At 39.6% G+C, this 24,875-nt stretch overlaps 3 protein-coding genes across 4 annotated transcripts in view; 2 read left to right on the top strand and 1 right to left on the bottom strand.

Moving 5' to 3' along the window:
* Positions 1–10,022: 10,022 nt before the first annotated feature.
* cart3 (cocaine- and amphetamine-regulated transcript 3) lies at positions 10,023–11,556 on the top strand. The gene is made up of 3 exons (XM_063881810.1): positions 10,023–10,246; positions 10,721–10,804; positions 10,905–11,556. Exons 1-3 carry the CDS (start codon positions 10,055–10,057, stop codon positions 11,010–11,012), a joined length of 384 nt encoding a protein of 127 aa, XP_063737880.1. The 5' UTR covers positions 10,023–10,054; the 3' UTR covers positions 11,013–11,556.
* A 4,538-nt stretch (positions 11,557–16,094) lies between these two features.
* Positions 16,095–20,020, bottom strand: cdkn2aip (CDKN2A interacting protein). Of its 2 annotated transcripts, none has more exons than XM_063881068.1 (4): positions 19,962–20,020; positions 19,069–19,318; positions 18,846–18,958; positions 16,095–17,975 (listed from the first exon to the last, which is right to left on the bottom strand). In XM_063881068.1, exons 2-4 carry the CDS (start codon positions 19,314–19,316, stop codon positions 17,440–17,442), a joined length of 897 nt encoding a protein of 298 aa, XP_063737138.1. In that variant the 5' UTR covers positions 19,317–19,318; positions 19,962–20,020; the 3' UTR covers positions 16,095–17,439. The 2 variants fall into 2 exon arrangements, with proteins under 2 accessions (XP_063737138.1, XP_063737137.1); XM_063881067.1 differs by lacking the exon at positions 19,962–20,020 and adding an exon at positions 19,721–19,888.
* The window catches only part of tubgcp4 (tubulin gamma complex component 4), an 8,048-nt gene continuing 3,183 nt past the window's right edge, over positions 20,011–24,875 (top strand). Inside the window, exons 1-12 of the mRNA XM_063881066.1 lie at positions 20,011–20,189; positions 20,635–20,763; positions 20,896–21,018; positions 21,100–21,153; positions 21,278–21,334; positions 21,856–21,935; positions 22,478–22,679; positions 22,778–22,943; positions 23,038–23,162; positions 23,864–23,914; positions 23,986–24,091; positions 24,563–24,670. Of these exons, the coding sequence (XP_063737136.1) occupies positions 20,112–20,189; positions 20,635–20,763; positions 20,896–21,018; positions 21,100–21,153; positions 21,278–21,334; positions 21,856–21,935; positions 22,478–22,679; positions 22,778–22,943; positions 23,038–23,162; positions 23,864–23,914; positions 23,986–24,091; positions 24,563–24,670 (1,279 nt within the window). The 5' untranslated portion in view covers positions 20,011–20,111. The remainder of the gene's footprint in view (positions 20,190–20,634; positions 20,764–20,895; positions 21,019–21,099; positions 21,154–21,277; positions 21,335–21,855; positions 21,936–22,477; positions 22,680–22,777; positions 22,944–23,037; positions 23,163–23,863; positions 23,915–23,985; positions 24,092–24,562; positions 24,671–24,875) is intronic.

Raw genomic sequence — 24,875 nt, 5'->3', positions numbered from 1 at the left:
GGGGATCCATTTTAGCTGGTCAAGAGGAAATAAAGAAAGGTTGTGGGGGGGGGGTGGGGGGGGGGGGGGTGGGGGGGTGAGATGAGAAAATGTGTTGTCTAAAATTAGGATTTGATTTTAGGATGACCTGCACTAGGGTGTTAAAAGCCTTGGGTGTTCTTTCATTAAAGTCTAATTACGCAGGTGTTGTTACTTTTCAAGGTCACTGATACAGAACTGCCTGTCAGTCAGTAAATCAGCCAGATAATTATGAGCGTGGTGTGAACACAGGGGCTGTCTCCTGCTGGGTTAAACACACCTTTTACAGCTGGACGCACTCTTCGAGGCTCTGATTTCTTTCCAATCACTGGAAGCACAGGACTGTATCGATCTTCTTCCCTGGCTTGAATTATCCTATATCTTCTTTTTTTATATATTATTGTGTAGTTAGTATAGTAGTATAGTTCACATGTATTATGCTCTTTAATTAGCCTTTGTGTATGAATTGTTTTGTATAAATAAACCTTGCCTTTTATGAAAGATGAAATGAGATGAAATTGTGCACTTTATAATAGGTTTACAAGTTCTAGGTAATGGTTTTATTAATTTAAAAAATCCTTCATTGTTAATAGATCCGTTGTAAGATGTTAATGGAAATCCTTTGGGGTGCACTGTTGTGAAAGATTCCTCTGATTGAATTGGACTGAATGACCCTTCATCTTCTTGATGAAAAATGGCCATAGAGCACACAAAAATCTATTTATGAAGAACTTATTGAGAATGTTTTATTAGTTATTAAAGTATTGCTAACATGCTTAACTGCATTGTTACCAAATGAAAAAATTACCCAAAACATTTTAGACAAGTGGATTCTCACAACCTTAATAAGCCTTATATATTTTTATAAATGTATTATAACTTTTTATTTAATGATAAAGTCATTAGTTTATAACTAAGGGGTGCCTTATATAAGAAATTAATACAAACAGTTTTCTGTTTTTCTTTTCCCAGCCAGAAAGAGTTGGTATAAAACTATTTGCATGACAAATTATTACGTCATCACCCCCAGGTGTAAGATTGCCAAATGCAGCACTCACAGTACGTCCTTAACACACTGGCTGGCAACCTAAAAGGATCCGCAATGGCAGTGGTAGTTTGTCGAAAAGAGCTTATGCGACAGTATATCCAAGCACACAATCTCAGATGAGATTTCAGGCTGACTACAATGTGCCACTGGAGGAAACCATAGATGTGTAAAGAGAAATCGGAGACCAAGCCCGGGTCCTTTCCATCAAAGTTGCTCAGTCAGTAGCAAAAAAAAGTTTGATTTCCAAGTATAAAGATATCTGAATCATTGGCTGGTCCTTCCCATCCATGGGGCCTATAAAGCTGATGCACTTGTAACCCCTACTCCCAAACCAAGTCATGGATTTTTCAACATTAAGGATCAATTGTCTTTGTACCTGCTATTTCCCGATGGAAGAAAAATGTTTTTTTTTGGCCCGATGGCATCACAGGTTCAACCTGAAGTTTATTCCATGGTTTGCCCCATATATCAAATTGGCTTCAAAGCATAGGGCCAACGGCCAGTATTTTTAAGGTTTTGTTTTCCAATCGAAGGCTCCATCTTCTGTATGGCAATTATGTTTCCAGAACAGATCAGGAGTTGAGAGACAATGACTGGATTGTTTCATAAGTAGCCAGTTTACAAGCTAACTCTTAACAAATAAAAGCCTAATATTCATTAAAAAATTGCCAATTGGCTCTGAGATAGCATTTTATTTAACATGTTTTGGCTCTTTTGCTTTCCACATAAACTGTTCACTCAAACCTGATTGGTCGATGGTACTGACACGAAAATACTTCCGATTCCAAAGATTTGTAATGTTGACTCATATTCAGATATGTGTTTATAGAGATCACCATGCGCCTGATAAGTCGCAGTAGTATAGACATGATCTGGTAGCAGACTTCTCAGGAAAAACACACTTATCTAATTGATTGTGACCAAAACAGTGTGTAGCCAGGGGAAGATCCCACACAGACCATAGTTACATTGATGACTCACTCAATCATGGAAGTAAAAGTGACAGCCACTGGTCGGGTTAGACTCAGAGAGCCGTGGTGTCTTAAAGACATGACTTTATATCACAGCAGTACAGTAATGATGCTCATTAATCATGGTCTTATTTCACTTGGATGACTTTTGAGACTCGAGATAGAGCAATTATTGATGAATCACCGCAGGAATTAAAGCCCGACCCTGATGGTTCTTTACTGCCGGAGCCGGCTGGTATGCTATCTGATGACCAATCAAAAAGCTGCACTGGAAACACATACTGAACCTTTTTGTGTGTGTGTGTGTGTGTGTGTGTGTGTGTGTGTGTGTGTGTGTGTGTGTGTGTGTGTGTGTGTGTGTGTGTGTGTGTGTGTGTGTGTGTGTGTGTGTGTGTGTGTGTGTGTGTGTGTGGGATTGTTTGTGTGTGTGTGTGTGTGTGTGTGTGTGTGTGTGTGTGTGTGTGTGTGTGTGTGTGTGTGTGTGTGTGTGTGTGTGTGTGTGTGTGTGTGTGTGTGTGTGTGTGTGTGTGTGTGTGTGTGTGTGTGTGTGTGTGTGTGTGTGTTTGTGTGTGTGTGTGTGTGTTTCTCTGTCTTGGAGTTTGGTAAGTGCTAAGGCTCTGAAGATAGATCCCCGCTCCTCTTAACTTCCTACTCTGCTTTTCGGTTTACGTACAATTCTCAAAACAAGATCTCTAACTTCTTTTACTAAAACAAAAACAGAAGTACCCTGGAAAGTGATAATGTTTGAGAGTCATAAGGCTGCAACATAACACAGGATATTATGAAGGAAGAATAATACTATTAATAATGATAGCCAGACGCCAAATCAAACTATATACTGTTTCTAATAAACATATTAATGAAACAAATGAGTTGTCTGACTGAAATGCAGTTGTGAAAAAATCTCATTTAACCTCCTACTCTTATTTTATGTTTCTGTCTTTATTTCAGTTTTGGCATAATTGGACATTGGTTTCAGAAAATATCCCATTCTTCTTTTGGATGTTTGGACGCGCAATAAAAGTCATGGCAGTGAAGCTGAAAGCAGGTTATTTTAACTTCTGAGGCACTGTGGAGATATGAGACCCAGATACATGTTTTTTATCGCATACCAGAGAAATGGTTGGCGTGCAGTCAAGGACAAGACGGGGATGAGGGAACTTTAACTTTAGGAAATGATCAAGGATAGGAGAAGAGAAATTAAAACCCTGCTTTATATTCATCCAAGTTACTCACACACGTACACACACCTTGATTAGATTCCTCTTAAACTAAAAGCTATTGGAGATATCGGAAAGAGAGAACTCATTAGAATTCATTTACAGAGTGTAATAAATTAACCGGACAGGACACAGTAAACTGATAAACCTGATGGGGAACACTACACATTTTCAGAAAATTAAAGATAAACCGTAATAAATGAATCAGTGCAGATACAGATAATGCAAGGGTTCACTGGGTTAGTTTGCTAAATGAAATTAATCATATGCTGACAGGCACTAGATTTCAATCCAAACCTATGCTTCTAGGGTTATAGGGTGATAGAAAATCATCAAAACAGCAAATGATAAATTGTTTTGGAAAAATGTGGTTCAGACAGATTTCAGGCTGTTGTGGAGGAGAAACTTTACGTTTTTTCATTTTCGTATTAGTCTCCTATCTTTAAAACCTCAAAGACTGCACTGTGGGTTCATACTAGAACGTGTTTATATCCTTCATGGGTCAAGGAACACGTAATTTTTCTCATAATTTCTGTCTGAATACACCTATGTTCATCCTCTGTCTGAAATGATCTGTGTCAAGCTACCTTCACCTGATATGTGATTTGCTCTTTGATCGCAGCAAGGTTGGGTGCAGAGCGTTGCGGTGAAAGAAAGCTAGTTAGTTTTGTGTCTGGCAAAATATACAATTTCTCAGCTGAAAAAAACACCATGCTGTCTGTGAGGAAGCAGAAGCTTGGGCATCATTAGACATTCCAACAGGGAAATGATCTCTGTGGTGGAAACTTCTGAAGCAATGGAGACGAAACTCAGAGAGACACTTGAGAGCAGGAACTTGATGGCAAAACACTGTTGGGTTTATTCGGAGTTACGGCCGGAGAATTGACAAGACATTTACTGTAGACACGAGTTGCCACTTTACTTACTTACTTACTTACTTACTTACTTACTTACTTACTCCTCTTCGTCCCCTATGGGACATAAGGCTTCAATGAGCTCTCTCCATTGCATTCGGTCCCTGGCAGCATGTTGGGCCTCTCCCCACGACAGGTTCTTCTGTTCCAGCTCTTGTGTCACAGTTCTGCGCCAGGTGGTTCTGGGCCTCCCAGGTTTTCTTTTACCTGGTGGTGTCCATCTTAAGGCCACTTTTGTAATGTGATCCTGCTCCATCCTCAACACATGTCCCAGCCATCTCAGGCGTCTGTGCGCAATCTCCTTGGTGATGCTCCTGCTTCTTGTTTTTTTGTACAGTTCATTATTGGAGATCTTATTGGGCCAAAACATCTGGCATAGTCGTCGGAGGCATCCATTATGGAACACTTCCATTCTCCTCATGTCTGTTTGGACAACTCGCCAGCTCTCAGAACCGTACAGCAGAACAGACTTTACATTGCTGTTATATAGGAGCATTGGCACGTGGCGCTAACAATGCCACCCCGCCCAAAAAAAAATACTGTTACAGAAACGAGTTGCCACAGCGGTTGCCAAACCAACTCTGAAGATCTCAGGGATAGAAAGAGGTTTTAACTAGTTCCAAATGCATATCCAACATTCTCAGAGCAGCAGACTAAACAAGTTTGGACAATATGTTTAACTTAAACTGTCATCTAGGTCACAAATAAGGTGTTTACCGGAGCATAGTGGACCAGATAAACTGGCGCTAGCTGTCCCTAAACAATAAAGCCAATCTTAGGTCAGCATGAGCTTGTACCAACTGTGGGAACAACAAGGCTTTTAGAGCCCAGGCTGCCCGTCCTTAATGCAGATAACAGCACCTGCAAGGCCGTAGAGCCAGGTCAAAGGAGGACAAAGAGAAGAGATGCAAATGAGCTAAAGATTTACAAGCTTACACAAAATATTCCCTAACGACCCCCAGCATATCTCAAGGCTTGGTTTCAGAAGAAGATATGGAAGATTCTAGAGTGGCCATTGCCCTTGAGCAATGGGCTAAGATTCCACAGGAACTCTGTCAGAAGGGGGTGTCTGGGGTGTGCAATGGGGGTTGAATAATTTCCATTGCAACTGTACAGGTGTCCTCTGATTGGTTACGGGCTGAAAGGCCAGCAGTAAACGAGATGAAAGTTGAAGTAATTTGAACTTTTAATGCCAGTGACAATGTTGAGCGGTGGGTGATGCCAATGATAAGGCTTCAGCCTAGTCGGGCTGAGAGACCTTTTATTCTGATCATATGGGGGCAGCGTTAGAGCCTCCCAAAAAAGCTTGATTTGCTCTGAACAGCTTAAGTAAGATATATGGTGCACATTTGTGAAGGTAGTTCCCAAGCCATTGGCTTAAATATTCAGATGGGGGGCTTTAGTTCTAATGAGCTTGAATGTGACATCAGAAGGGGAGCCCAATCCTGATTTCGTTTGGAGTTTTCTTATTCTATAGTTTGTGAGAGCATAGGAGCGCTGTAAAGGACGGACAAGTATGCAATAGATGATGTAAATAAAGAGTTTTACAAATAAGAACAATAAGATTACGCTTTGGAAAAAAGAATGACAGTAAATAAAGGGCAACCCTTTCTTAAAAAGATGGATCTTTCAAGATATTGCCGAAACCATCAACATTATGAATGAGTGCAACACAAAAGTTCAAACATCTTAAGGGGGATTTGGTTGATAGACGTATACCCAACGGTGCACAGAAGCCACCTCCACAGCTCAAAGTCATGTCTCTACCCAACAAATCTTTTATTGCTGTTTCTCCTTCCTCACCTTCACCATAATCATATCTAATAAATTATTAGAGGTTATTAAAATACATATTTGCTTTAGCTTATTGCTGCCAATCACAGACGTTGAAGCTTTATCTTTTGGGAATATATGGCTTTTACTTTTTTAACCTGTTCTCAGGCCTCTTGCTCAGGGACTGACATTTCTAATTGCCATATAATAGTAGTTTATCAGTACATTTTAAGCTGAAGCCTCTTGTTTTGATCATTGAAGGCATAATTAATCTTTAAAAATCTAATATACATTAACCCTAGCATCACTTTTTCCTCAGCTTCTGGGTAATATATCATTGGTTGTGATTCAAAGTCAAGTCAAAGTCCACTTTATTGTCAAAGTTTCCACATGTGTTATACATACAGAAAATTGAAATACCGTTTCTGGCAGCCCCACAGTGCAAATATAAACAATAACATATAATATAAAAAGATAAGAGCATAGAAAAGGGGGGGGGTAAAAAGGGGTATACAGAAAGAAAGAAAAAAAAGTCATATATACATATGTTCGACATTCAACTGGACTTTCTGTGTTAAGTTTTTACATTATTTTCATGAATGCATGGGTTTTTTAAGGTTCATCAGGTTATGCTGTATGGAAACTTTGGAAAATTAAACTTTTATGCCAACATATCCCCTGCTGGGTCCCTCTCATTGAGTGTCTTAGATGCGGATCCTTTTTTTCATCCATTAAATGGAAACTTTAAAATTGCCTGTAGGTGCAAATGAGAATATCATTATAACTTTTAGTCACTTTTTGTTAGGAAAATGTAAACTCTGCAGATTTGAAAAAAAGTGCTCTTGTTCCTCTGTGTCTTTCTGAACAAATGTGAATGAATAATTTCCCCCCAGGATATCCACACGGTTAGACAGCAATATGTGAAATACAGAAGTGAGTAACTGGGGGTGTTTCTGATAACTATTCTCACTGATTTGTAGTTGGAATAAATACATAGATAAATCAACTCAGTGTACAATTAACATTTTCCAGAGGCATAGCTACAATGTTTTTCTCTCCCAAGAAAATGTCTTCAATCCATGGCCTCACAGGGCAAAAGCAACAGCATTGTAATCTAATAGCAAAAGAAGGAGTTTTCTAGTCAAAAGAAATAAAAATTGAAAAGGTGTAACACATTGTAATTAACGAGCATAAAATGTCTGTTTGATTCTGTAGTTGCCTTTATCGTCTTTCAGCTCGTTGTTTTGGTTTTAGAGTCAGTAGATTTTCTGTCTGGTTCCATAGTCATGGTGTACGGTCATGTGTTTTAAGCAGGGAGAAATGATTTCTTATATTGGGCAAGCTGTCACAGAAATCTGTTTAATGACTAGCTGCTGGTACTCTACAGACGTTTCATGATTTGAACATTTAAAATTTCCCCCACTTTTAATTTGACTGTACTGAGCCGCAGGAGTACCCATATTATCTGGGGTCTTGGTCCCTTTGAAAATTTGCTTTTTCCTTATGCCTCCAATCCGCTGAATCACGGCCGGTCGGTACAGTCAAATGAATGAAGAGGGGAAATAATACTGGATTCGGCTTTTGGCGCATTATACAACTTTTAGACCCTAATGATTGAATAAGGACTATTCAAGTCTTTGTGTCAGGTAATTTATCTGGCCCCCCAAAAAATGAACGCTGATTTTCAGATGTTTCTTTCCCAATCTAAGTCAGTGAAAAATACTTTTTGGGGCCCTATGACATCACAGTTTGACAAGGAAGTTGAAGTACTGGTGTTTGGTTACTATGAACATTGCCCAATGCTCGGTGTTCTTCTTGGGGGCTTGGGTTGAAGCAGCCACAGCAGATATCTACAGTATAGACATTGCATGGCAGCTCGCCACACTTAGCTGTGTTCATTTGGTATTACAGCTAGTTGTACTGCCCCAAGGTAGGTAGGTAAACTTCCCGTTTGTTCCCCCAATTTGTAATTCTGAAGTTTTCATGCTTGACGGTACACAATCTGAGGGGGACTAAGGGGACAGATCACTTAATGTCATCAATGATTGTTACACCGAAAACACCAGAGGAACAAATCTGAGTGTGTATTGCAGAACTCTGGAAAAAAAATGGTATTAAAAAACTCATGAAGATTGGTTGTGAATGAAATAGCACTGTTGTTGTGAATAACATTTTAAATTGGTTTCTCTGTCATTAAAAGTGGGGAAAGAGAACCATGAGTCATGCTGCCTTGAGCACAATCAAAGCTTCCTGCTCCTCCATCTCCGTCTCTGCTGATGGACCCAAAACTGAGCGGCTCTGTAACAAGCGATCAATGCAGTAACAGGGATAACTCAAGCACAGGCTTCGGAATACAATACCTGCTACAGCAGCAGACATTTGTCCGTCCATATTGTGTGAGAACTTATTGTTACATTTGCTGTTTAAGAGGTAAAACGATATTGCATTGTGGCTGCTGGGTATGCAACATGATTAGTGAGCCAAACACTAAGGAAAATGCATTTAGTGGAACATATATATTGTTTAAGTAAACTGTTTGGTTTTACTCTGTTGTAAAACTGAGCGTTATTGAGGCAGCGTCCTCAGTAGAGATGAGGCCCACCTGTGACACCTGGCTCCAGTCTATTTAAGAGGGCTGCAGAACTGTCCCTCTCTCTTGGTTGCCATGCCACATGCCTGACACACACCAGCCCACCCTATTTTGCGTTTTGATGTTTGTGTCAAGATTTTGAGTTAGTGAAATAAATTACCTTTTGGACACTTTTGTTTGAACTTCCTCTCCTTTTGTTCTAAGCAGAAGCCAGCTTGTAACAAATGGGGGCACTTCAAAAGTTTCATTTCCTTCTCTGCCTCGATTGAGAAAGTAGTATGGACCTCTAGTGAAACATTTGGTGGTTGGTTCTGCTGTCCATGCTTTTTTGAAATTGTTGGGATAGTTGTGTGGTGTAAAGCTGTGTCTTCACAATTACAGATACCAATTGTTAGACATTGGATGTGAGTTTTACTAGCTGGAATATTTAAACAAGCACTGGTGGAGAGAGTGGTTAACTTTGGAATTATCTTTCTTTTTGTCCAAACTATGCCATTAAGAACAAAAGCACACAATGCTATGAGTCACACATCTGCAAAGGTTGCGGAGTGCAAATAGGAAATATAAGAAACATTGTATAATTAATGTAACAGGCTGCTTTAGATGCATTGTGTAGGTGGTGGATATGTACAATATATTCATGTATACATGTCAGCATACAGAATATATGGCTTATCTCTGTGTTTGTTACTAATGACATGACCTGACTTCATTTCTATTTCTATAAAAGCTCATTAAAGCTGGTATTCAAAAACTCAGTTTCTCCATCTGGCCCTCAGTCCCATGCACATTGGATGAAAAGTGAATTCTAAAAGTCAAAACAAATTTCACAGTGAGAAACCTGACTTTCATATGGGTGGGGGGTGCATCGGTGCTTTGATTTCTCCTGAACAAAGAATATCAAGGGCGTTGAATGCCAGCACTGTTTGGTGCTTTTCTCATTTACAGCAGAAAGCACTGACTGAGTCACCAGGTTTAAATGCAGTAGAGGCTGCAGATGGCATTCTGAGGTAAAATAGAAAAGAATGAAATTAACTTACTGCTGCTTAACATGGAATATAAAACATCTATCTGCTCAGGCCTGCTCGGTGACTGACGCACATCATTTACTTATTTAATGTTGAATTGATTTTAATCCAATACACATTTTCAATTAAGTGTTTATTATGAACAAAACATATAATCTTATAATGAATAATGAATAATGTCATGGCAGACACCAACATATATGCAGCTAAGTGTCCTCATGTTTATCATGAAATTATCATCTGCCCATATAAAGAGTAATCCATTACTTTATCGGGTAATGATCCCTTGCGGCACTGATGTTGCTGTTTTTGTTGACTTTTTGAGGCACATTTTGCCCAGCAACTTTTACGGGATGACTCACCCGAGGCAGCTGTTACGCATGACAAAAAGAAAAAAACTGAAAGGATAAGGTGGAGCAAGCAGATGACAGCAGTCAGATAAAAAGGTGTTTGGCGCGGGGGAGCGACTATTTGAGACGCGCAAAGGGCCACATGCTACTGCACATCGGGACCATGCAAACCACCTCCAGGCTGCTCAGCGAAGCGCTGCTCTGCGCACTGCTGCTGCTCTCCAGCACCAGAGGAGCCGAAGTGTTAGACACGGAGTCCGAAGAGGAGCTGAGCCCCAGAGCTCTGCGGGACTTCTATCCCAAAGGTCCGAACCTGACCAGTGAGAAGCAGCTGGTAAGCTCCACTTTTATTGCAGAGCATGCAAAGAGACTATGCAACTTTAAGCGATCTTTTTAACAATCAAGCTAAAAAGGTTTTTATAATGTATTCATATAAAAGTGTAGCCGCTTTTTGTCGTTCTTCCTTTTTTGCATTTTAGTTGTATTGAAAATTTTTAAATGTGACTTTTGAACTCTTGAAATAAACCAAACTCAATAAAAAAAATGCGTGCATTTAAGATCTTCTCCTGTCACCCAATCGAGTGCTGATGTGTTGACATTTTATCACATCACATGTTTTCCTTTTCAACAAAGCTATGTTACTACAACATGTTGTTGTTGTTGTACATTACAAAATTATTTATTTTATTTGTGTTGCATAATTTATCTATTTCGTTAATCAGCTATGATGTTATTCTATGTGTATATCCGTTTTTACGCAAATGAAACATGTACATTCAGGAACTCATTTCTTTTTTTCTGCGGACAGCTTGGAGCTCTCCAAGAAGTTCTGGAAAAGCTCCAAGCTAAACGACTGCCTTCATGGGAAAAGAAATTTGGCCAAGTCCCAACGGTATTATAAATACTCAAACACATGTTTTGGCTATCGATATTGTGTTGACGCAGGGAATGAGAAACTAATGAAACCTCTGCTGTTGTTGCTTCTCTCTCAGTGTGATATCGGGGAGCAGTGCGCTGTGCGTAAAGGCGCTCGCATCGGCAAGATGTGCGACTGTCCCCGGGGAGCTTTCTGCAACTTTTTCCTGCTAAAGTGCTTATGAGCATCGCCGGACCTGAATGTAGCATTGCGATGAGAAAAGAGTCACTCGATTCCTTTGTAAATATTGTCATATTTTTTATGGAACAGCTGAGGAACAGTTGGGATGACTGCCCAACCCGCACGAAAAATATCTATAATAGTTCAATAATGAGCAGCATATATTTTAAACACAAGTAAAAACTATAAGGATACTGGTGAGGAGGTGACAATAAACACCCATACAGCTTAAACATCACCTAATTTCTGTAGGAAAACGATAGGATCATTGTTGTGACGTAGGAGCATAGAAATAACCCACAATGCACCTAATAAAGTATCGAGGAACACGTACTCACAGTACAGTCTCAACAGCAATATTATGGGAATATTATAATGATTCTTCGTCTGGGAAAATCCCCAAATCTGTGTTTTGAGCTAGAACTATTTTATTTCAGAAGAATGTTTTGTGTATGAAATCATGATAATAAACATCATTATTGTTTTGTAAAGCAGTGGAGTGATTGCATATTTTTTTATGTAAACACATTAAACACTTTTATAACGCACATGTTTTGACTTTCTTCCTTATCTTTAAAGACCGTTATCAAAATGTGAATAAAGACGTGGATCTAACTATATGAGCTGCTACGTCACACCCAACGGGGTGCTGCCAGGCTCCTTCATTGTCAATAACAAGAGGCGGCTCATAATTAAATCCCAATTCTGCTGCAGAGGAAGTAGTTTTGAAGCAGAGAGTGACTGTCATAGCTCAATCCCACACTGAGCCCCAGGAGCTGCTCCAGGCTGTTTACCAAATAATACGCATGAAAGAAGATTAACCTGCAGAACATTCATTCCAATTAGACTAACCTAAGAAAGCATCTATGTTTTATTCATGGAAAGTATTTTAAACTCCTATTTTAAGCTTTAATATCAACATATCCAGTTTGATTTGTCAGCTTGAACTTAAAGTCTCTTTTTCACAAATGTGCTTTTTGTGCTTTATGGGATGTTTGACCTTCACTTTGCAGAATGATGCCTTACCCTCAAATCTGAGTTGAAGACATACACAAATGCATTTTGTGATATCACAACTTTAAAGCCAAACATGATTCTTTATGCAGTTCACAACTGAACTGGGGGAATGTACTCTCATATTGTTTCATATCTCCGCTGTTAGCTATGATAATAATCATAATACATAATAATAAGGCACAGATACCCAAATAATGGCAAATAAAGCTGCTTTTTTTGTGTGCAGAACCCAGTTACAGATCATCATTCACACTTTTTGAGTGATTTGAAATGTCTTTAATCATGTCTAAGGTGTGTTTGAAAGTTGAGTGTCAATTCTAACCTTCATCATACACCATATGATGGTGATGACTCATAAGAAGAATCGATGATTTCTGCTTTAAGAGGAAACCATCACACTAATCTGGCAGATTCTTTTCAGATCAATTTCATTTATATTGAGCTTGTACCGTCTAAGAATGTAATGAATCATAGCGCACTGAAATAAAAGCCCCTTTGCAAGTGACAAAAACATAACACTGGAATAAAGTTAACCAATCGTATAGGCCTATACTGTAACTGATGCACTTTTTGTTTTTGTCATCACTGAATATCTGCATTAAATTTACTCTAATAGCATTATTTTTAAGTCCTCATTGATGTTGTAGTTAACCATTTGGGAAGTCAACAGTAAGATAAACTGTAGTTTTCTATTTGTGCGGTTGATCAAACTAAACACACATTGTTTGTCCCGTTATTTCCAAAAAGTCTGTTATCCTCATACATATTTCCCTACCATGTTAGTCCTTTGTAATGTAATCTGCAGCATGAGATTAAAGAAGGCATTCCTAACTATTTTCGATTTGATAAGCAATCATTTTTTAATTTAAATATCAGAAACACTTTTTAAACCACTGGGCACCCAGGAACATTCACAGTGGTTGGGCTGGCAAAAACACTATATATCTTAGATCCTGAACAGCAATAGGCCTACTTCCTCCAGACAGCGAAGGATCTGTTATTGATTCCTTAGGGGAATTACCTCCGATTGCATTAGAGATTGCTTGCGTATAAGTGAGACAGTAACAACCTGCAGCAATCGGCCATTGGGAGAAATGTTTCTTTGTGTTGGATAATTTGACAGAGAAGTAAAGAATTACAGATAGAGATGGTGATGGAGACATAGAGAAAGAGGCGGAGGTTGATAGAGAGTGTGATGGATGGATATACGGAGCAGGTGACAAATGAAACAGTTTGAAATAGATTGCTGCCTGAGAATGACAGTGCTGGGTGTAAACGGCTCAATAACATCGGCACCAGACAGTGCTTCAGGCAGAGAAGTTGATTTATAATGTGTAAACACTAATATGTGAACATAGAGCTATCTTATTTTACACACGCTGTTGTCTCAATACAAACAGTCATGTTTTATGACATGTACAACTCTTATTGTCACTGCTCATGAACATTTTTGTGTGTCTTTGTGGTCTATCGGGTAAGATTAATACCACATAACTGCCACATTCGTTTTTAAATTCCAGTTGGTGAGCTTTTATTGAGGACATATTTTCTCTCCCTGTTACTGCGAATACAGCGTTTTTACCTTTATTGTTCAGTATAGAAAATAGCAACAATATCATTTTAAACAAATGAGAAGGGAGTTCTGTTTCCAATAAAAACAGTTAACATTGCTCGTCAAACAAGGAAACTTTCACTAGCAAGACCACACCACCACAGTGTGATGTTTGTAGATGTATAATAACAATAATAATAATAATAATACAGTTTATTTTAGGCGCCTTTCATGACACCCAAGGACACCGTACAATGTGTTAAATATGCTATTAAATAAAAGAAGTAACAATGAATCGAAATTGAAGGGGTGATAAAACCTGGATGGTGAATGACATCTGTTGGTCTGGTCTAGGAGGGCGTACTGTGGTCCGGGCAGAGGGAGACCCAGAGTGGGGGTTCCGTCTCCGGCACATTTACGTTCGGGCTGATTATGGGCCCCCAGATGGTTCCTATAATGACACATTTTAAAGAATGTGCAAGTTGAATACGAATGGATCAAGAGACAGGTGGATAGGATGAGGGGATGTAGGGATAAAGGGATAAGGGAAGTGAAGGGAAGGGAAGGAAGGGAGGGAGGGATGAAGGGATGTAGAAATGTAGAGAGTAAGGGATGTAGGGATGACAGAATAAGGCATGTAGAGGCATGAGGGGAGAAGGGAAGTAGGGATGAAGGGATAAGGGAAGGAAGGGATGGGGGGATGAGGGGACGCAGGGATGAAGGGATGTAGGAATAAGGGGATTGTTGGAAGGAGGGATGAATGGATGAAGGTGGTCGTTGGATGAAGGGATGAAGGTGCTAGGTTAAGGATGAGGTTGGGGGAATGTATGAGTGGAAGGGAGAGTGAGGCAGGGTTGAGAGAATGCAGACAAACAGTGGCCAGATGTTTTGACCAGATATTAATAGACTGACTGAATTCACACACACACACACAGAGGAGCTTCATGCCAAATTTCAGCCTCTTAACCTCCCGACTAAGGTTTCAAGGTTTCAGGTTTCAAGGTTTCAAGGTTTTATTTGTCATATGCACAGCAGATACAGCGTATATGTTGGCAATGAAAATCTTATGTCGCGTGCTCCTCCAACAACTCAACATACATGGTGCAAAAGATAAATAAAATAGTGAAAAAGAGAGAAGAATATTTACAATATTAACAATACAGATTTGAGGATGTGAAATATATACATATGTGGAATACATTGAAAGTATTTAAATACTTTACACTGTGAAATGAGGAGGTATGGACAGATGCATATATTACGTATAACAGATGTATATGGCAGATATGTGACAAGCGGGCAGACTGTAGCTTTTCATTGTGCTTTATTTTTCATAATTAAATATTAATAGTGTGGTCTATAATGTATGCAAAAAAAACTAAAGGACAAACTAAATCAGTTTCTTGTTTTCTTAATAGGACAAACCTATATAGACAAACCTCTTGCCCACTCACGCTTAAAGTTCAAATTCACACATAGCCCTGCTGTCTCTATGTTGAGACCTGGCAACAACTGTGAAAAAACAGTACAGTTTATTATCATTGTGAAAAACACAAACATGGTGTGTCCACCTGCCACACAGCTGAAGGAGAAGCTTATTTTAGGAATCAGCCCGGTTACAGATCATATCATTGCTCATGCTCAGATTGTCTAATGAAGTGAAATGAGTCCCGGGGCAGTCATGTGAATAGAGTCTGGTGAACTGTGTTGATGAGGCTGCAGGCTTCCTGCAAAGATAAACAATAGCTCAGTTTTTACTGTGGGCGAGGACAAACACAAATGTCACTCAAATCACTGAGTTTATAATTATTTGATTGACACTGTGAACATCTTTCAAACCACTGCTAATGAGGAACTGAGTCATCCTGTTGCCAATCGTTGCTAATGAGATGTTCTATGTGTCACACATCAACTAATATTCAAATCATTATTTTTCTTTAAAGGGGCCCTATTATGCTTATATTCAGGCTCATATTTGCATTCTGCTCCTCTCCTGTTTCCATGTTTTAATGTTCAAAAAGGTCTTGATTTTTCCTGTGCTGCAGCACCTCTTTTCACCCTCTGTCTGAAACTAGAGCTCACTCTGATTGGTTAGCTTACCGGCTCTGTTGTGATTGGTCAACATCTTAAATATGTCCAACCTCTTAGCCGATCATACCTACAATGTGATGGAGCACTAGCTAATAGACGTCCGAGTGTTACATAGTGATGTCCCGGAAGTTAACAGAGGAGTCTCGAGGCGTTTCAGGCAGGGTGGGAGTGTGTGGGAGAGAAACTCCCTCTGGAGGGAACTTTGGGATTATAGCCTTTGCAGACCATTTACATGCACAATGTGGTTGACCAATCTTAACACACTACAGGAAAGGAAACCCCCAAAAGGAATAATAGGGCCCTTAGTGTAAATATTGTGTATTTAGCATCATTAAGTATTAGTGACTGACTTTCTAAAAGGCTTCTGCATAGAAACACAGTGCTGTTATGACAGTGTTGCTTCCTGTAGGTAAAAATCAAGGAAACTTTTTATGATTAAATTATGTTTATTTAAAAAATATATAGAAACAGGACCACTGGTGTAAACGTACAGCAACTTGAAACAGTGTGGGTATTCACACATCAATGCAACCCTGTTCACCTTCAACTTAAACTGGAAAAAAAAGATACACAAATCAAATCACACATCACAGCAGCACTTTAACCCCCTAAACCCAGTATAACTGTATACACTGCATCAACCTGTGTTCAAATTAATATTCTTGATTGTGACACGACAATACTTTGAACATCGTGTGGGTCTCAGTGTATTTTAAATCAGTGAAGAAAAGAAATGAAATCAAAATGAAAGTGGTGGCTTCTAATACGTCTATGTACAGTACAATGGGTACTGAATTAGGAAGTTCTCCTTAAACATACTGCAATGAAAATATCAAATATTCAATCAGTTCATTATAGCATGACATTGAAAGCACATACTCAGCAATAATAAATAACTCTACCCAGAAACTTTCCTGCCCTTCAACAACTCAAGAGTGGGTCTTGAGAATCAGAATGCAATCAAAATCTATCTAAAAGAAATCAGAAAAGGCAATGGTTAATGGGTAAAATTAGAACAAATGTTGATGTCAGTCACTTACGGTTGAAAAAGTAAGAAAACAAAAAATAATATTATTAAACTATTTGTATTGTTGTTTTACTGTTATAAAGACTCATTACAAGACCATCATGTTTAATTAAAAAAAAGTGACTGCATTAGTTTAGCTTTTTTTTCATCCTGATGCCAAATTCTGGACCTTGGCAAGTGAATCAAAAGTCTTGTTGGTTTGAATTTTGTTTCCGTTGGATCTGAGCAGTGGAACTCTTAACAAACAAAAAAGGAAAAAGGCCTTCACAGGATAAAATCACCCGAACAATACCTTTCACAACAGGAGTGAACAAAGGGGAGACATATATACACGCAACGTCTAATGATAAGGCCAGAGAAGTTATCTTGGGACGAATAATCACATCAAAATAATGCAATACATTCTCCTACAATTCTAAAGAGTATCCTTTCTTTGTTTTAACTCTTGGTTGAGCTTTTTGCCAATATGGCTGTCTGACTTTCAAATGATGGTGCATGCTCCATTCCATGCCCTTCCTTACACTGCTCACCGTCCATAAAACTGACAGCGGTTGCAAATGTTGTCAATACAGTATGACAGTGTTTTGGTGATGTAACCCCGATATTTGTCTGGCAAAGTATTGTGGATGCATTAAGAAAATGAATCTTACTCAATGCTTCCCAAGTCAAACCGTCGTAGATTTGTTCAGTAGCTCCATTCAGTAGACGTCCCATGCTTCCGAATATCGTCACAAATTGTCCGCTCTATGAAGATGCTTCTTCCAGCTGCTCGTCCTGAAAGGGGTAGCTGAGTGCGGGAGGAAACCCCTGACTCCGAGGTTGCTCGTCCAACAACACCAAATCCTCCACATCTTTCCCTTTATACCTCCGTCTGCAGATCTTTACTGTCACCTTGCGCCCCTGAAAGACTTTTAAGGCTTCTTTGGAAGCCATGGCCTTGGCGGCGGCCTCGTCGCGCCCGTATCCTGTCCCTATGTAAACAGTCTGACAGCGGATCTCACACACGTGGCCTTCCTGGGTGCGCCCTGCAGGGAGGCCAGCGATGTCCTTCAGCGGCACGTACACGCAGGCCATGGTCTCTTTGCACGACTCCACGCAGCTACGAAGTATTTCAAAATGGTCCAAGTTTGGACCGAAGCCCCCCGCGGACACCAGCTTCCAGGCCACTGCCTTGTAGAGGCGGTTGAAGAAGGGCTGGTGTTCTAGTGGAGCCTGTGGATGAGGGCCTGATTTCCTCGTGGATGATTTCGCTCTCTTCCCGCTGCTGTCAACTTCACCCTCTGCAAAGTTGGAAACAACAGGCAGGACATTGATGAGTGCACAAAGAAAGCAAATTTAAGGAGGAAAAACACTCCTGTCTCAGGTTTCTCAGGTGTGAAAGAAACAAACCTCCGTCTCGGTTATTACACTGAAACCCTGCTGTAACAGAAATCATCACTGGGGCATGTTGGTGGTAAAAAGACAGAGAATCTTTGTGGGGAGGCACAAAGTTCTTCCCACTATCTAACTTATCTAACTTCCAACTCAATTTAAAAGACTATTCAAGCTAACAAGATTTTAATAAATCCTCTTAACTTATGTGTTAATAATTGAATCCCTAATTCAAATATAACAAAAAACTTTTGTCCTTAAAAACTTTTCATTGGAATCATTATAAATTATGCATGAATGGCAAAAAAAATCAAAATAACAGTAATTCAACAAAGTGATGTTCAACTACAACAAACATATATATGTTATAATTTAGTTGTAGATGTTTTCATTTATTGTATGCATTTTGTCCATCAATCCTCACTTTTATAATATCATGAAGGATGAACTAAAAAAACACAAAATCAATTTGAGGATTTATGCTTCAATTTGGTGTTCGTTGATAATTATGTGAGACCCCTTGTGGTGCGGCTAGATTGCATTGTGACGAAAAATACTGCTACTACTTTCTCCACCTACATATAAAAATATCAGAAATACATGAAGATGATGCTATTTATCTGTCACTTTGTATTCCTAACGAGCAAAAGTGCCAAAAAGCTGTGTCAAAATCTGTTACCACCTGAGTTACTCCTGGTTAAATAAAAGCATTTCAGCCTCATCATTCACTGTTACTGCCAAGTCTGCTTTAATAAAAGTGTGTATTGCATTGCCAGTACCCCGCTTTCCTCTGCCCAGGATTCCATCTTTAGTCGTTTTATGAACTGGGGCATCTTGGACAACTATCCCGTCACCCATTTCCTTGATCTTGTCCATTACATCCTGTGGATAGCTGAGGAATAAAGAGAACACATCCACATCATCATCATCACCACCACCACCTGTATGTCTCTTTCTTTGCTTTCCAGAGATTATAGTTCTGCTTTTTTCAGTGTGTCTTACCTGCAGCCCAGGAAAACGTTGTTAGCCCAGACCATGGACAGAGAGAGCAGCCTGTCCAGACTACTGCTGGGAACCCCGTGCTCCAGCGTGGGGAAAGCCTCCATGTTTCTCAGTATGAACTCTCTCCGAGCTACCCACTGTTTGTTGCTCTCACAGTAGCTCCTGAAAGTGTCGACCCATTGGGCCAGCTCGGGGTTCTGGCCCAGGTACTCTGAAACGGTGTCCTCTTCGCTCTTCTCCCCCGCCATCCCTGCAATAACACACACTTGCTCAATTATTTGTGTGGCACCTAAGTCAGTACTGTTAGCGTGTGTGAGGCTAACAAGTCTAATTAAACCCAACAAATTTGTAAAGGACTTTTTAGATGATATATTGGTGTACGTAATAGTTTTTAGGCCGCATACAGTTTGTGTGTTGTTGCTAACTTGCCAGGCAACGACAATAGCCACATTAAGCTAACCAGTTAATGTTTCCAGAGTGCGATTGAAAAACTGACTTTAGCAACAAAGCCAAAAGGCTATCTTAGCAAAGTAAAAATAGCTCTCAAGCTAATTACAACATTCTATGAACCTTAATACAACAAAATGACATACTATCCATAGCTTCAATAACCTGTATGAAGTAATAATTTAAACCTGTAACTACGACATACCAAGCTCTCTCCGCTGTGATGTGTTGCTAGCTTCCTACATGACCGACTGATGACGTAAGATTGACTACGCTGATTTTTTTTGCGAGACGAACTTCATTTCCCAGAAGCGCCATGCTAGCTACAGGTGCTAAATTACAATTGCTGACCTTTACGTCTCATAGCACCATAACACATAATAATAGACAACTTTTGAGACATATTACAATTACATCAAACAATGAGCCAAAGAGAAAGGACGTACTTTAGTTACCACTGTTGGCTAGCAACCAGCTCGTGTCCCGTGATGCTTTGCGTCGAAACGTAGCCAACCTGCGACAGCTCGGGCGGCGGTTTGTTTTGGATGAGATGCTCACTGCAGCATTTTACGTTTATCAATTAAAGGTGAATTAACATGATCCACGAGCTGTTGCTGGCGTTGAGTGGGTACCCGGGGACCATTTTCACATGGAACAAACGAACGGGTTTGCAGGTAAAACCAAAACATGGAAACATACAGCTCTATATTAAAATAACGCTTCTGATATGCCATGTACATGCTAGCTAGCTGTACATCTACCTTGCCTAAAGTATGTTCTCTCAGAAGCAAACCTGAGAGAACATGCACACTTTGTATGTCTTAAGTGAGATAACAGTGCTAACCACTGCACTATCATGCCAAACTGTTTAAATAGATGGATAGATAGATAGATAGCACAACGAGCAAATTTAGCTCATAAGGAACAGGACAGTGGATATGTCCATTCAGAACAAAGTGCAAGCCTGTATACAGTGCTGTAGAACTGTCATTCTACAGGGTGAAAGTGATCTATATGCAGAGAAAAAAAGTGTTTGGCCCTGTGCATCACTGTAACCTCTGTGTATTAGAAGCACCCAATATTTCTTTTTGGACATGAACCCCTTTGTTCCACCAACAGGTGTCCCAGGACCTGCCCTTCCTTCACCCCAGTGAGACCAGTGTCCTCAACCGGCTCTCTAAACTGGGCTCAGATTATATACGCTTCACAGAGTTCATAGAACTACACACCGGTCATGTGCATCAACAGGTAACAACATTTAAGATAAGATTTAAGTTGAGTTTAGTAGCTAAGCCCTCCCCTATCCAAAGAGGCTTTCTCTGTTAAAATGGATAAGTCATGCTCCATCTAATGGATTTTTCTCAACAATTCTTTATTTAGGAACATCACACGAACCAGCCCAACCAGACGGGACTTCATGGCATTTACTTGCGGGCTTTCTGCACAGGGCTGGACTCCATCCTGCAGCCGTACAGACAGGCCCTGCTGGACCTTGAGCAGGAGGTAAAATGTTGACACACAGCAACAGGAATACATGTTGTAGCATGTGACGTGATGCTCATTTAACTTGTGTATGTGTTTCAGTTTCTTGGAGATCCACATCTGACAATATCTCATGTGAATTACAAGCTCGATCAGGTAAAGCATCAATACACTTTAAAAAGTGTTTTACTTTCTTTAAAAATATACTAAACACATGTGCCGTGGAATGTTTTTCCGCATTCAACATTTGTTTGTCTAACAGTGTATTCTTTTCTTAAAGTTCCAGTTGCTGTTTCCCTCTGTGATGGTGGTGGTAGAGACTATAAAGTCACAGAAGGTAAGCATTTTACCAGGAAATGTGAACTCAGGGCAGCGTAAAGTGCATGACCATTAGTAAAAAGGGACAAATTGCTCAACTGAAAAAGGTTAGGAAAGGCCTGCACTTCAACATAACCCCAAAGAATAAAGAATATTAATAGTAATAATATAAACTAATTAGGTAAACATTAAGAGAAAACTATTTTATATATTACTTTGAAACAATTATGCCATGTTGTTCTATACCTATTGACTATTATGGCCTAAAGGTGGACAATAACTCGGATTTTATCATATCTTAATTTGCCAACATTTCAGAAATTTGCCAAACTTGCTGAACAATTTATAAAAAACACGTATTGTTTCACGGTGCAGCCCATGTCGCTGTACATTTTATTTCAACTAAATGAACGAAGAGAATGATAGAAACATGACGTTTAAACGTGGATGGCACTGAGGGGAAGAAAATGAAAATAATACTTTCTTCATTAGCACTTGTTTAATACAACTGTTTTCTTTGTCTTTGGTTTGTCGCTTTAGATCCACGGCTGTCAGATCCTGGAGACGGTGTACAAGCACAGCTGTGGGGGGCTTCCTCCTGTACGCATGGCCTTAGAAAAGTAAGTCAGATAACTTTAGGAAACACTTTCCTTCATGTTTGAAAGCTAGTGTAAGGGTAATCTATATACCTCACTTTCCTTTTTATACTATAACTGTTGAGTCAATTTTTAAAATTGTATTTCTATGGCACAATAATCCATAACTTTTATATTACATACTATTTTTCCAATTCTACCTACTTTATAATGCTAGGACATTTTTAACGTTGTTATGGCGTACTTTAACATCTGTACTTATTTACATTTTTATGAAATACTGTACAACATTTTTCCAATATTTCATAGCACACTATGACTTTTTAGTGCCATAAAGAAATAGTTGTATTGCGATGTGTGCAAGTGATATAAAGACACTAAATAACCCTTCCCAATATTATCATAAAAGATGATTTAGCGCATGGTGGTTTTTAACTTGACTGGTTGGCAGAGACATAAAACTGGAAAGAGCTTAAATAGTGAAGTGTCAAGATTCAAACATTTCATAAAAAATGTGTATTTCTTTATAGCTAAAACACCGTTTTTCTGTTTCATACATGGTGCAGGATTCTTGCTGTGTGCCACGGTGTGATGTACAAGCAGCTCGCAGCGTGGATGCTGCATGGATTGCTGCTGGACCAAAGCGAGGAGTTCTTTGTGAAACAGGGGCCCAGTGCAGGAGGTGCTGCTGCCAACCAGGAGGAGGAGGAGGAGGACCTGGGGCTGGGGGGCCTGAGTGGGAAGCAGCTCCGAGAACTGCAGGACCTGGTGAGGACTAAAATCAGACACACAAGATCACACAAAGGCCCAGACACCAGTATGTGTTTCCAACAGACTCTTGACTCTGCTTCTGTGTGGTGATGCAGAGGCTGATCGAGGAGGAGAACATGCTGGCCCCGTCCCTGCAGCAGTTCTCCCTGCGAACTGAGATGCTGCCTTCCTACATCCCCATCAGAGTGGCTGAGAAGATCCTCTTCGTTGGAGAGTCCGTACAGATGTTTGAAAACCACAACCACAGCCCCTCTAGAGCTGGTAATGTACTTTGCTGTGACCCAAATGACAAAATCACAATTGTGTTTTTATACCATGAAGAGCATATAACTCATTATTGTTTCATGTGTTTCAGGCTCCATACTGAAGCACCAGGAGGACTCGTTTGCTGCCGGGCTGCACAGACTCAAACAGCAGCCTCTGTTCAGCCTGGTGGATTTTGAAAATTTGATCGACCACATCAGGAGCACAGTAGCAGAGGTGAGCTCTTACACGAGTGCATTCATCATATTTTCTAACCAGGGTTTCCGTTATGCTGGTCATCATGTCCGGGGATTTCAATACCCTGGACAATTGGAAGAAATGCTCTCAAACATTATCTGTCTATTTTGGAGATTAAAAACAATTAATAGGAAAGCAGTATAAAGAATGACATCATCAAGGCATTCAGATTAATGTTTTATTTAAATAGGCTATTTTAAAATTAAAAACTCCAACCAATAGACGTGTGCAATGCTGTAAAAGCATAAATCGTATCTTATATCATGTAAGCATACGCAGTAACTCTGAACACAAAGCATTTCTCTAGGTTTTAGGACTTCCTATAGTCTTCTCCTATTTCTACTTTTCTCATATACAACTATAAACTATTTGAAAATTAAATCCAAAAACGTGTAGGCCTGTGTGGCTCATAGCATTCGATTTCTATATCTGCGGCATGGGAACTCGTTCCACGCTCGCGTCATCAATGAGAGTGATGACTCATCTGTTCACTCTTTTTTAATACACTTTAAGTTATGCTAAGGGGGGGGTTTTCACCTTTCAACGTGACAAGAGAATTTGAAATTGTCGGATTTAAACAAAACAGAAAAGAAACTCAGCTTTCATCAAAATAAATCTCCAACAAAGCCACCAGTCTCATTGTGACAAGATGAAATACTCACTCTCTCCGTGACTCGCAGCATCTCTGGACGTTGATGGTGGAGGAGTCGGATCTGCTCGAACAGCTCAAGGTTCGTATGAATCTCAGTCTTTCTAAAATGATTAATAAATGAACAATGTTAACTTTTGCGTTTTCCCCCAGATCATTAAGGACTTCTACTTGCTGGGTCGTGGCGAGCTCTACCAGGTGTTTATCGACCTCGCGCAGCACATGCTGAAGACTCCTCCCACAGCTGTCACCGAGCACGGTAAATCTGACACGCAGACTGCAGCAACCATAACAGGGTGGAACCGCACATTGATATTTATAGATAAAATGTTAAAGTGCATCTATCCAACATGATAATGTAACATATGGGGTTTAGTTTGGTAATAAGGAGGCAGTTACTCCAAACTACTTAAATAAACAGCATGGCTTCATCTGTAATTTACTATTTCATTATTTACTCCATTATGAATTTAAAGACTGTTCTTTGGGTGTATAGAAGTATTAATGTTATGTATCTTAGAGAATTAACATAGTTTAAAATGTAAGTGATGCTTCCTTATAATATTTTTTCAGAGCAGTGTTGTAGCTGTAGCTACAGGTTTATGTAATCAGTAATTTATTTTAATTCAAATAATTGTGTGTCCTATATTCAAAACGTATTAACTATTTATAATACCAGTTGTAATAAGAACTGTATACATTTGTAGACTTTGTGTTTTGTGTTCCACAGATGTAAATGTGGCCTTTCAGCAGGCGGCTCATAAGGTGCTGCTGGACGACGACAACCTGCTGCCGCTGCTGCACCTCACTGTGGACTACCAGGGCAAAGACAGCAAAGGTGTCTGAATATAATAATGAATATATTGCTGAATATATTGCTGAATATAATACTGCATAGATTCGTGGTGTAAACCCTGATGGGGAAAAACACTCTGAACAGAAATGAATACAAAATAAAAAGCTTTTTTACTTTAGTGTTTGGCGCCATCCAGTGGTGTTATCCTCAAATTGAAGCGGAATTCAGAGATGATTAAAAATAGTCT

This window comes from Eleginops maclovinus, chromosome 4, assembly GCF_036324505.1.
Source record: "Eleginops maclovinus isolate JMC-PN-2008 ecotype Puerto Natales chromosome 4, JC_Emac_rtc_rv5, whole genome shotgun sequence".
Classification (NCBI taxonomy): domain Eukaryota; kingdom Metazoa; phylum Chordata; class Actinopteri; order Perciformes; family Eleginopidae; genus Eleginops; species Eleginops maclovinus.
Note: the sequence above shows the minus strand (reverse complement) of the source record. Positions and strands in the feature narration are given on the sequence as shown.

Excerpts from the sequence above, each read along its gene's own strand:
- cdkn2aip (XM_063881068.1), bottom strand. The coding sequence starts at position 19,316 with ATGGCGGGGGAGAAGAGCGAAGAGGACACCGTTTCAGAGTACCTGGGC. Across the intron at positions 18,959-19,068 it reads AACGTTTTCCTGGGCTGCAG|CTATCCACAGGATGTAATGG; the intron begins GTAAGACACACT and ends TTTATTCCTCAG. Across the intron at positions 17,976-18,845 it reads CCTGGGCAGAGGAAAGCGGG|AGGGTGAAGTTGACAGCAGC; the intron begins GTACTGGCAATG and ends CCAACTTTGCAG.
- cart3 (XM_063881810.1), top strand. The coding sequence starts at position 10,055 with ATGCTACTGCACATCGGGACCATGCAAACCACCTCCAGGCTGCTCAGC. Across the intron at positions 10,247-10,720 it reads TGACCAGTGAGAAGCAGCTG|CTTGGAGCTCTCCAAGAAGT; the intron begins GTAAGCTCCACT and ends TTCTGCGGACAG. Across the intron at positions 10,805-10,904 it reads AATTTGGCCAAGTCCCAACG|TGTGATATCGGGGAGCAGTG; the intron begins GTATTATAAATA and ends CTTCTCTCTCAG.